This window comes from Molothrus aeneus, chromosome 1 (genome assembly GCF_037042795.1).
Source record: "Molothrus aeneus isolate 106 chromosome 1, BPBGC_Maene_1.0, whole genome shotgun sequence".
NCBI lineage: Eukaryota > Metazoa > Chordata > Aves > Passeriformes > Icteridae > Molothrus > Molothrus aeneus.
Genome location: NC_089646.1, coordinates 35,580,108 through 35,592,550, shown reverse-complemented (window position 1 = coordinate 35,592,550; position 12,443 = coordinate 35,580,108). Strand labels below are relative to the sequence as shown.

General features: G+C 36.5%; 1 protein-coding gene across 4 annotated transcripts in view; it reads left to right on the top strand.

Moving 5' to 3' along the window:
• ANKRD28 (ankyrin repeat domain 28) overlaps window positions 1-12,443 on the top strand; it is a 120,259-nt gene that overhangs the window by 104,722 nt on the left and 3,094 nt on the right. For 3 of the 4 annotated variants that reach the window (XM_066555055.1, XM_066555049.1, XM_066555041.1), the window contains exons 18-27: window positions 559-760; window positions 2,152-2,239; window positions 2,639-2,756; window positions 3,354-3,573; window positions 4,603-4,690; window positions 4,787-4,870; window positions 5,387-5,532; window positions 5,706-5,788; window positions 5,927-6,009; window positions 8,271-8,362. In XM_066555055.1, coding sequence (XP_066411152.1) covers window positions 559-760; window positions 2,152-2,239; window positions 2,639-2,756; window positions 3,354-3,573; window positions 4,603-4,690; window positions 4,787-4,870; window positions 5,387-5,532; window positions 5,706-5,788; window positions 5,927-6,009; window positions 8,271-8,362 — 1,204 coding nt within the window. Of the gene's footprint in view, window positions 1-558; window positions 761-2,151; window positions 2,240-2,638; window positions 2,757-3,353; window positions 3,574-4,602; window positions 4,691-4,786; window positions 4,871-5,386; window positions 5,533-5,705; window positions 5,789-5,926; window positions 6,010-8,270; window positions 8,363-11,729; window positions 11,835-12,443 lie in introns of all 4 variants that reach the window. The other variant, XR_010784036.1, reaches the window with a different exon arrangement.

Sequence of the window (12,443 nt, the reverse complement as noted above, 5' to 3'; positions counted from 1 at the left end):
ACTGAATTTAAAGCAATTGAAAAAACACTCAATACTTTCTGAAAATAGAGTCCCATGCAGTACGTAAATATATATATATATCTACAAAGTAAAAAATAATCTTCGATAGTGGTAAATGAAAGCTATTTCTACTGCATTCTTATTAGAGGTGCTTTTTAAAAAATATTTTGTGTAAAAAGCTAAAAGAAATACTTAAGTTTGCTTATGTTCCTCACTTGACATAATCTGAGGATGATGTAACTACAACATAAAGCGATGAAACATTGTGCAGTAGTCAAAATTCTGGGTTTTATGCAGATTGAAGACAGATGATTTTCTGGGAATAGTTGCAGTTGCTGACTGAAGGGATAAAACAGGAACAAAACACCAATCTTCTTGCTGAAATTGTGGGGTTTTAAAATTAGTTTTAACTGTTGTAACTACTTATTGTGCTGCATCAGTTGCTCTTCTGCATGCTAAAGTAAGGATAGTCTCTTTACAGTTTCATTTATGTAGTTCTGGCAAGAAAGGGAAAAATGTTAAGGATGGGAAAATTGAAGAATTTTCTTATTCTTGTAGGCCTATCATGGCCACCATCAAGCTCTGGAAGTGCTGGTACAGTCACTGCTGGACCTTGATGTGAGGAATAACAATGGGAGGACACCACTGGATCTTGCTGCCTTTAAGGGACACGTGGAATGTGTAGATGTGCTCATTAATCAGGGAGCATCAATCTTGGTGAAAGATTATGTTGTAAAGAGGACCCCAATTCATGCTGCAGGTATGTGCTAGCTACTAACATCTAAAATTTTGGAATTTGAAGTTTATAATCTGTTTAGAAGTCTCTGTCATTAATGTTCTAAGAAATAGTATTTAGGAACAGAGGATGACTTTCAAGATAAATGCTGTGCTGAGAAACATGTAGCAAGAGAATTGCAGGCAGGAACCGGGACTAATCCAATAAACCAGTGGAGTCCAAGAGTGCCGTTCCACACTTCCCTCTGGAAGGGTGCATTGTCCTTGTCCATTCAAGTGGCTGTGTTGACAGGTGCAGTGCCATGTCCCTGCTTCTCTCCTCATCTTTCACACAGCCCAAACTGCAGGCCCAAATTTAGAAAGGCAAATTGCGTTGCCTGTCTTGGCAGTAAAATGCTTCTAAAAATGACGGGAGTCTTGGAGAATTTTGGCAGTTTGAGAAGAGACATGAAAACTTACTTTGATTTTTTTCCAAGGATTTAAATGACTCCTGAGCATTTTCAAAATAACAGCAATCCTATGCAGCGTTTTCTTGCTGACTTTCCTAGAAAACATCTCTAGGCCTGCCTTTCTCTGAGTCTAGAATCCACAAGAGTCTTTTTTTTCCCCTTGCATTAAAAATAGGCTTATTAAATTTGACATTTATAGTAATGGCATTACAGAAGTGTTGCAGTTAAAAAGAGCATTATGTACAAAACATCATCATTCTAACCACTTGATTTGTTGTCCATGAGCACAAGCTGCATTCTTCTATTTGATTGAGCTTTCCTAACTTGTGTTAGCATGTCTGTCAGCTACAGAAACATGAATTGTTGCTGTGCTTTTGTGAGCTGAATACTGCAGCTGTAGGTCAGAAATAATTTCCCTTCCAAGAAGCAATCATTTTATCTTTCATGAGTTGCATTTAAATGAGATTTCTCAATTTTCTGTTTGTTCATTTTCCTTTTTTTTTTAACTGCTTGGTTTATTACATCTATGCATTACATTTCCTTCCCCTTTCTAAATGTGATTTCCATTATTTTTTAACTATGTGCACACTACACTTGCTAACAAAATCTGACTATGATTTGCTAGGTATATGTTTCCCAGTGCCTTAAAACAAGCAAAAATTATGCTAATTCCGATACTTTAATGTTCCTTCTTATGTGTGTTGTATAAGCATATATTCCAATTACTTTTAAATATGCAACCTCATTAATATATACATAAAATCTGTTGGCAGTTGATAGTTGGAATCAGTTGTTTCTAACAATTTTCTAGTATTCATATTTTAATTTAAGTTATAACAATGGTAAAATTGTACAGTGGGTTTTCAAGCTAATGAGCTTTAGTCTGAGCAGATAGGTTGCCATTCTGTTTGAGCTCTATATTCAAAGGCAATCAATGTAAACCCCATATTTTTATAATGTTTTACAGCTACAAATGGTCATTCAGAATGTTTGCGACTATTGATAGGAAATGCAGAGCCACAGAATGCAGTGGACATTCAAGATGGAAATGGACAGTGAGTTTAAATTATGGACATTCTGTTCTACACAAGTTATTGCATTTTGTAAAAGAAAAAACCAAATACTTTACAGTAATTATTTTTAACTTATTTTAAAAGGAAATTATTGCAATAAACATGAAGTTGAGAGTGAAAAATGTTCAGCTGGGAGGAAACTAAAATGTGTCTTACTGCCCAGATTCTGAGAAAATGGATTCTAGTTACTTAATCAGGACTTCTGAACTGGGGCATGTTACTTTATTTTCTCAAATCTAAAAAGCAAATGAGTGGAAGGTCATTGATGATGTAAATCTTAACAGTGCTGAGTGGAAGGATAGCAGTTGTTGTGCTTGAGCTGAGTGCTAGTCTGTTAAATTTCCAAGTGTAAATTTCCACTTTATTTCTGTCTCTGCTTAGGACTCCTCTGATGTTGTCAGTTCTCAATGGGCACACCGACTGTGTTTATTCACTCCTTAACAAAGGAGCAAATGTAGATGCCAAAGATAAGTGGGGAAGGACAGCATTACACAGAGGGGTAAGAGAATATTCCCTTTTTTCATTTCCAGTTTTCTACATGCTAATTTCAGATAAAGACTTAATACGTAGTGTTAATTAATGTCTCATTATTCTCATCTTGCGATTTTAATTTTTAATTGTATTTTTAGTTGCATTCAAAAGATGCATTCTGCCTGTTTGCTACCTACCTTCAGAATTCCTTTTGACTTCTACAACCTCCTAATCTTGCTGTAAAGTGTTGACTGGAGAGGTCCTAGAGTAGAGTTTTTTGCTGGGGGGAAGGTAGTGTTAATAGGAGGAAGAAAAGCATGATATGCGCCTCATGCCAAATATTTTGTTTATAGTGTCTGCCAGATAAGACAATTGAATGAGCCCAAGAGATTAGTAGTTCATTCAGTGTTCTTCCAAGAAAATATTCTGACATGAGTATTATAAAATATTGCTATTTTCCTAACAGAATGTTTGGTTTAAGGAATAAAAATAGCGACTTATTTTGCTTATTTTGTTACGCCTTAAAAATGCCAGAATTTGCCTGAGGTTTGCTTGCTTGGGTTCTGCACCTCGGCTTACACACAGGAGTATTTTCAAACTGCCCTTTGCTGTGTCTCTCTCCCAGGCAGTTACTGGGCATGAGGAATGTGTGGAAGCATTGCTCCAACACGGTGCTAAGTCCTTGCTGCGGGACTGTCGGGGCCGCACGCCCATCCACCTGTCAGCGGCGTGCGGCCACATCGGCGTGCTGGGGGCTCTGCTGCAGGCCGCTGCCAGTGGGGATGCAGCCCCTGCCATGGCAGACAACCACGGCTACACATCGCTGCACTGGGCCTGCTACAATGGTAAATGCTTCGAAATGCAGCTCTACGTTTAGGTTTTGGTATTGGGGTAGAAGTATTAGTAACTTAATATTCGTACAAAAGCAACATCCTCTTTCAGTTCCTTTCACTGAATGAGAGAAAATGACAGACATGATATCTTTTAGAGGAATGTATTAACAACTAATACATAAGAGATGTTTACTTTTGTCCTACATTTTTGTCATATACTATCTTAGTTTAGTTTTATGTCTCAAGAAGTCTTTAAAGAAATTCAGCATAATACCTTTGAATAGCAATGTGTCGCACACATCCCAAAAAATAACTTTTATAAGGAGGAATGGTTTCAGATTAAATCTATATTAAACTTGCTTCATTTCAAATATGGTAGGCATAAGAATCATATAAAAGTGATTCAATAAGAATTTTTTTTTCTTCACTGAGACTTTTCATGGATTTGGGAGTGCAGGAGACCTTAAAATGTAGGAAAATCATTCAGCTCCTTTGCTAAAGATTTTGTTCTGTGTGTTCATTTAGAACATTGTAGAAGGTGTTTTTTATTTCATCTCTGAATGACATGATAGAGAAAAATCAAGAAGTAAGAGATTAAACCTTCATTTCACCAATTATTGTTAAGTGAATAACTACTGAGCTGATGCAGCTGGGTGATAATTTCAGCTAAATGTAGAACAAAAATAAACCTCAAATGGTGGAGTTGTTTTCATGGAGACAAAGTGATGAATGTACAGAAGAGTTTGCAATGCAGAGGTGTAAAGAATTCAATTAGGTGTTCTGGCTGTTCTTCAGACAGCGTGAGGTACCTTGTAAATTACATAAAGTTTACAGTATTACATGTCAGTTTGATTTTCAGGATTCTAAGAATGTATTGGTTCCTAAATGTTGAATATTCAGCCCTGTTGAATATAACCAGTCTTTCTTTGAAATTTTCAAATACAATACTGCTTAATCTAATTTAGGTACATATTTTTCATTGTAAGCCATAGTTCGACCTTTTCCCTTCTTTTCAATACCTAACTCTTACATTTGTTTTAGGTCACGACAGTTGTGTAGAGCTGCTCCTGGAACAGGAAGTTTTTCAGAAAATGGAAGGAAATTCTTTCAGTCCCTTGCATTGTGCTGTGTAAGGAAGTACAAAATTATTCTTCATAAATTTCATTGCTGTATTTAACAAAAGATTTATCATTCTGTAAATAACAGTCTGTTTAATTCATTTTAGGATAAATGACAATGAAGGTGCTGCAGAAATGTTAATTGATACACTAGGTGGTGGTATTGTAAATTCAACAGATTCAAAAGGAAGGTAAGAGTGCAAATGCAAAGGGAATGTCTGTAATGTCATACAGTGGCTGTGCTAAATTCTTCAGTCATTTGGGGGGTTTGTATTTGCTACTTAACATTAATTCCTCATTCCCCCCGTTTTATTCTTTAAAGGTTTTTGTTTTATTCTGTGCTAGAAATAAATATTAGATTTTTAAAATTCTGTTCTGATTCAGTAAACATGAATCTACTTTTTATTTTACAGGCGACTTATAGCACGTTTTAAATTTTTTCATTTTGTGGATAGAGCTTTATGCATCTTTTATTTTTTCTGAATCAAATTGTATCTCTATTATAAACTGCGTGGGTGGCATTAGTTGAACCTATAAAGGAACTTTATAAAGGCAGCAGTCACAACTCCAGCAATACTGATTGCAAAGGATCAGTGGGAGAGACTGCAGAGTCTTTTTTATTTGTAGGATCACAGGCAGGGATGCCCCTTTGAATACAGTAGAAAGCATGGCTGAACATGGCCATATTGTCTTTTGATCTGTTGTAGAACACCTCTGCATGCAGCAGCTTTTACAGATCACGTTGAGTGTCTACAGCTTCTGCTTGGTCACAGTGCTCAAGTAAATGCTGTAGATTCTTCTGGGAAAACACCTTTAATGATGGCTGCAGAAAATGGACAGACGAATACAGTTGGTAAAGAGAAAGCTTTATGTATTTCTGCTCTTAGCTCTGTTAATCTTACTGTGGGTGAAGTAGCCTTACAGTTCATGTTCTTGTGAATGTATTTTGCCAAAATTCTGTTTTCATTTTGCTGTTTGGATTTTAAGGAATATGCTTTTAGTTAATAAAAGTCTTTATTTTCCCAGAGGTGCTGGTTAGCAGTGCTAAGGCTGATCTGACTTTGCAAGACAATTCTAAGAACACAGCACTCCATTTGGCTTGCAGCAAGGTGTGTGCACAGTCTGACTTATCAGTGCTGAGCTTTGTGTTATCAAGCACTCTTTGAAAGTATTGTTACTTTGAGAAAACACTCAAAGCAATTTGTGAAGAATATTTGTTATGTGACAGATGTCTGTTCTGTGTTAAGGGTCATGAAACTAGTGCCTTGTTAATCCTGGAGAAGATTACAGATAGAAACCTCATCAACGCCACCAACGCAGCCTTGCAAACGTACGTATCAGCAGGGAGCGTGTCTGAGAGATGAATTCTTGGTGTGCATCTTGCTCATAAAGAGGAATATTTTTCAGATTTTTTTTCAAACTCATTGAATTTAAACTGTTAATAGGTACCAAGAGTTGAACCAATTTGGAATTGAAAGGGTGTTTTGCTCATACTTACAGCTCTGGATGGTTTTTTTTTTCTTGTGGGTGAATAGGATGATAAATAAAACTTGTGATTCATGTATGGAGTTACTGCAATCCACTGAGATTACCTGTAAACTGAGGTTTTTCTATTTTAAAAATTTTCCAGTTTTTCAATTAAAAATCACTTCATTTAACAACTTGAGGCAAACTAAGACTTGGTCTTCAAAGATAGCTACTTTAAAAAAAAATAACTGCCTGAAGTGTGCTTTTATTCTTCAGCATGCTTTCTGTTTCATGTTTCAAGGGTGAAACGTTATTGTCTATTAAATGTCATGGAGAATACACTCTTCTTCAACCTTCCTGAAGAAGGTCTCTCAAATAGAATTAAACCTATTTGGTTAGCCTAAATCACAAGGAAACCGTAGAAATATGTGGTATGTCATACCAATCAAGATGGGCTCCTTAACTCTTCTGCATTTTTTTCCTTTTGGAGAATGGGTTTGTGTTCAGGGGATACTTGGCACACAATGTGTAGCTGAGTTATGCACATGAATTATTAGACTGCTTCAGTAACGATATCACAGACCATTTAGGAAAAAAAAAGCCAAAAAAACACCAAAAAACACCTTACACTGGAACTTGTAAGCAACTCACATATTATTCTGGCCTTACATCCCTTCTGAAATCTTGCCATATTCAAGCTCATACAGTGCTTCCAAGTATTCCCTGAGACCTGCTTGAATTAAGGAGTTAGAATAGTAAGAATTCTTCTTTTGCTTTTGCTGCTCACCATGGTGCACCTCAGGCAGCATGAAATAACCAGAAAGCAGGAAAGGATTGATTGCCTCATTTCTGGCTTTAAACAAGGATGTCTTGGGAGAAGGAAAAGCAAAAAGGAGATGGGAGCAGATGTGGGAAAGTATGCTACCACAGGCTCATGTAATTCCACCCACATGCCTTGGCTCAAATAGTTTGATCAAGAGATATCATGGGATAAAATAGGTACACATTTGTACCTCTATAAAGTGTTTATATAAATTGCAAGGTTTTAACCATTGTTTAAATAATACTGCTTTAGCAAACATTTAATAACTAAATTGAATTTCTGAACAGCTTAAACAAAGTCCTTCTTTGTGGCAAGATAAGCATTAAAATTGTTGGTATCTACATTAAAATTATTTTAATTACAGTACATTTTTCAGTATATCTGTGGTAATTCTTGCATTTTTTAATACTTTAATGTAAGTACCATAGATACAGCTGCTCCTGTTTGTATCTTTTGCATTTCTGATATATAAGTAAGGCATTTGTTTCCAGCTTATAGTTAATTCAAACAACTTCAGCAATCTTAGAATGAATGAAGAGCAATATAAAGCAGAAGGGAAGTAAGCCGATAATTCTGTTTCCTGCTGCGTGATAGTAAGGTTTTATTGAAGCCAATGGGAACCAATTTTGAAAAACTGTTGCATTTGAAAAAGATCTAATTAGAATATTTGAGATAAAGCTACACTTTCCTTTATAGAGCAAATCAACACAAAATTGATTTATGGTTAGTAGTTTGAGGTTTTGAAAAGTAATCTGCTTTTCTTGCTGCATGCATTATACTGTGAAATATTTTTTCATCTCTAATCATAATGGAATATAGTGGTTTCTAGAAGGCAGATTGATGAAGTGCTTCTGCATCTCTTATGGATATTTACATGTAGCAGCAAAGGGCTGCCATTCTGCTGTAGAGCTCCAGTGAGTGATGGCAGTGATATGCAGTTACTCTCACATGTGACAGTATCTGTTACAGCAGTTGAGTGGGGGATTTATCAGTAGTAGGGTGCCAAGTGTTTCTGACTTTTTAACATGATAAAGTCCATAAGCAGGCACATCTTTACTAGCAGCTGCTTCCTCCCTGTGTGCTGCCATGGAAAGAAGAAAGTTCACAACTGGTATTTTAGAGTTTCTTTGCAATAAGAAAAGAGATTTGCTGAGTTTCCCATCTTAGTTATTACATCTACAATATTTGTATAATGTGTAAATAACATAGAAGTATAATATTACATTTAACTAGATGCAAGCTACCTATCTTACTTCATTACTTGTTCTAAGGTTTATATAAGAGTTTGCTTGTCTTCACAGACCTCTGCATGTTGCTGCTCGAAATGGACTAACGGTTGTAGTTCAAGAGCTTTTAGGGAAGGGAGCAAGTGTACTTGCTGTAGATGAAAATGGTAAGAAAAATCTAACTTTGTTTTCCTGTAAGGAACTGTGGTTCTAAACTCAACTCCTTGAAAAACAGTAACTCTGGAAACTACAGATAAGCCTTGCAGTAGGTTGCCCTCACACAAAAAAATGTGTTGCTGGTGGATCATTTTAGCAAAGCAGCAGAAGTAGGGAGAGTGAAAACTTTCAGAATGATGCAGGTCACAGCACAGAAAAGTTTGGCTTGCATTTGTAGTTCTATGATGCTCTATAAAAGTAGTTTTATGATGCACCTATAAATGCACTAGCTTTGGCATACCAAAAATGGTCAGAAAAACATAATGCTCAAAGTAAAATATAACTTTCAGCTGTTAAGCTGGATTGAATTGCTATTTGTTTTGTCACAGTAGGTATATTGGTGTTAGCTTTTAAAAGCTAGTATGATTTACAGCTCACAGTTACTGCTCTCAAGCTTCTGGCTCTTCAGAGTTTTTGGCACTTAGAAGTAAGAAGTAACTGCTTTATCACGAGAATAAATCCTGCATCTTGTAAAACAAAAGAAAATTAGACTTACTGACTGATTCACATATTTTCATGTAAGATATCTGTGGTCCTCTAAAGCTGGGCTTTTGAAAGTGTAAGGCTCTGTCACTTTTGCCATAAAAGCAGTAGCCGGGATTTGGGGAGGGGTGAAGCAATGGATTGTTTGCTTTTTTTACTTTGTTTGGGTTTGTTTGTTATTTTTTATTCCAAAAGTGATGTGCCTAATTAATAGTTCTAGTTATATTTCCAGATTGGAAATTTTTTCGTCTTTTAATGTTCACTGTGAATTTTCTCTGTGTGTTTCTCAAATTACACCCTTAAAGTAACATGGGTGACTTAAAGATCATTCCTTGCCTAAAATAGGGCACAAGAATAAGTGCTAAAAGAAACTCCCTCAAATGAAAAGATTGAAAGATATATCTTTTTTTTTATTTTTGCTTCTCATCACATGTATGCTGACTGGAGACATTTGCATTTTTGTGGGCTTCTCATATACAGGCAGCCAGTCCCTTGTTAGGATGGATCTTCGACATAACAGAGGAAAACATTTGTATCAAAGTACCCTGGCAGCCTGGGGATCTAAAATTCTTCTTTTTTATTCTGCTCACATTTTAAATTTTAAAGTAAGTCTGAGCACTATCTAATATTTTTCCTCACTGTCGTTCTTTCTAATAGCAGTTGCTTTGTTTATAAAATTTTAAGCAGCCTTGAGACTATATCAAGCAGCCTTGATGGATTCTTTTTCTGACTGAAGAAATAGGCAGTGGAATATTTTGGATCACAACACTGACATTCCCTTACTTCAGCGTAGTCCAGATAAGTTCAGTGATCTGCCAAACAAGATTGGCATTTCATACAGAGTTAGATGATAAGAGAGTTTAATTTTAGTTTTAGAAAGTTTTAGTGTTTTACATGGAATCTGTCTTGGTTCCTTATATGGAACATGTAACCAGCAGAGCCTCAGCTGTTATGGAGCGATGATCCACTTTTTGTTTTTGAATTTGTCCTTTCTATAAAAGCTACATTGACTTTTTGCAAGCTGTCTCTATTTGTATCTATAGCTGTATAAATTGAGTCCTCTGCTGCTATATCTGAGCATTATTGAAAAACATGAGCTTTGAAAAAAACCAGCATCACTCCAGTTACCTGCATTTCAGTTTATAAATAGTTAATAAGATTTTTAAAACTCTGAATTTGAAGTCACACTGCTTTTGTCATAGAGCATCTCTTAAAATGGTGAGATCATTTTTGTTTAAGAACTAATGTCAGTAGAAAAAATTTAATCCTCTTGGTTCTTAATAGATTAAATGCAGCTGAAACAGAAAATTAACTTTCCAGTATACTTCCCCAAAGTGGTTGTGTTGAGGGTTCATTCTCAGCTCTGTATCAGTTCTTATTCAAATTTCTTTTTTTTCCCCCATTTTTCTGCACCAGTCATGATGAAACTGCCATCACCTTCATCTACAAAATTCTGTTGAATTGGACATTATTAATGCAAATTTGCCCATCTTAAATGAAATTATTGGCTTTTTCTTTCATTTGATACTATATGAAGTTTTGTCACTCAATCAACGTTTCAGGAGGGTTTTTTTGTGTGTTTTGTTTTGTAGTGGGTTTTTTTTTTTTCCCTGAGTATTTAACTTGTATTTTTGTTTATATTGAAGATGTCCAGTTTTCTGGAAGGAATTTTTCTGCAAGTTGTTATAAGATGACTTCTGCCTCAGACTCTCATCTCTTTCCCAGTGCTAATACCTCATTCAGTTGATCTTGAGAACTCTCATTGCACTGACCACATCACCAACCCTCTGATTTTCCTCTAGACGCCTTCCTGGCAACTTTCAAGCTCCAGGGGAGGGAGCAGCTCTGCATTTGGGCAGGGGGAGCCTCAGCCTTAAGTCAGTGTCCATCATGCAGACCCTTGTTTTTTGTTGTGCAAGGATGCTGCCCCAATTCACTCTACTTCTATTGCCCCATCTACAAATGAAGATAGTAAATATTTTGTTGTCGTTGTTCTGTGAAGCCTTACACAGGTACAAGTTCAGATTATGAGGACCATTACAGGAGAGCTGAGTTAAGAGTATTTCAGTGGAGTCAGTTCATTTACCAACATCATCTTCAAGTGAAATATAAAGTATTTATATCTGCTGTTTCCCTGGCTTATGAATTATCACTCTGCAGTTAAGTGACATAAAATTACAATTTGTTCTTATGAATTTGAATTTCATATAGTGGAGTTAATATAAGTTAATGTGGTGGAGGACACAGATGTCAGTCTTCTGTGGTGTAAGCAGTTACTTCATCTTGCTATGTCTTAGGCAGGAATAAAACTGGGGTAATTCATTCCTGCTTATGAAAGCCAGGAGCTCGAGACCTACAATTGTGTATTAATTATAAACACAGTTTTTAGAGAACAGAGCACTTTTAACAGAAGCAAGTATTTTGTTTAATCCTTACATTGACCTTTTTATTATGAACTGGGATGCACTGCTCCAGAAGGAACATGAGTATTCAAGACCCTAGAAGTCTTTAAAAGGGGGGAGGGGGGAAGGGGTCAAACAAACAAACAAATAAAACCCTTAAAATAGCAGATGACTGCTTGTTTTTTCTTCTTTGAACTTTTATCAAGTCACATTAGTGAAAGGAATGGTATTGAATATGACCAGCTTTAATAAACTTTGTGTGTCATCTTACCTTCATACAACCTCCAGCAACCATAGATATAAATGGTGTGCATCTGAGTATCAGTTCTGAGCCTTCTGTTCTGCCTTACATGCCTGAAATGCAGTCATGATCCAGGTGTGGCGAGCCCTGGCCCTTGCTTCTGAATCCTCTCAAAATGTATCTCTTCTGCAGACTGTCACTGTTAACTCTGAGCTGTTTAAGTGCTGTGGTACCTTACTAACAATGAAACCATCCGCTGCGCTGCACTTCTGTACGGCCCTATCGCATGGTCAGCTGGTGCGTTCTGTGCTTGACTTCTCTGTGTTTCCTTGGATTGTGTGCTCCTTTGGGCAGGGACTCTTGTCTTGCTCTGTTCAAAGCATCAAGCACAAGGTCTGTCCTGAGTGAAAAATAGTTCAACTGTCTTGAGTGAAAAATAGCTCAATAGACTGTCCCCTGCTTGCTGTTTTCTTAATTTCTAGCTATAGTTATTTTCCACAATGTGATTGCTGGTTTAATACATATGTGCAGTTGTACAATACAATAACTGCTCCTGAGCTCTATCCTAAAACTTGATCTGGACCTACTTCTAAAATAAATATGATTCCTTTGAAGTAGTTGAAACACTTGCTGGTAGAATGAAGATTGCCTTGTTTTCCCTGCCTTCCTAAAGTCTGGATAGACGTCTATCATGCACTTTGTGTTAAAGCCATCCATTATTTACAATTACTTGGGTGCTTTTTACTTGGATGTTGTACACCTTGAACTTGTGGACTATGAGGTAGTGCAGGACTTCAGACTCCCAAATGTACCTGAATATGAATCTTCCTGTTGAGCTCATTGTGGACATTTCTGTCCCACAGAGTGAGAGATGCTGCAGGGTGGAGCCAGGGAGGGGAACTTGTC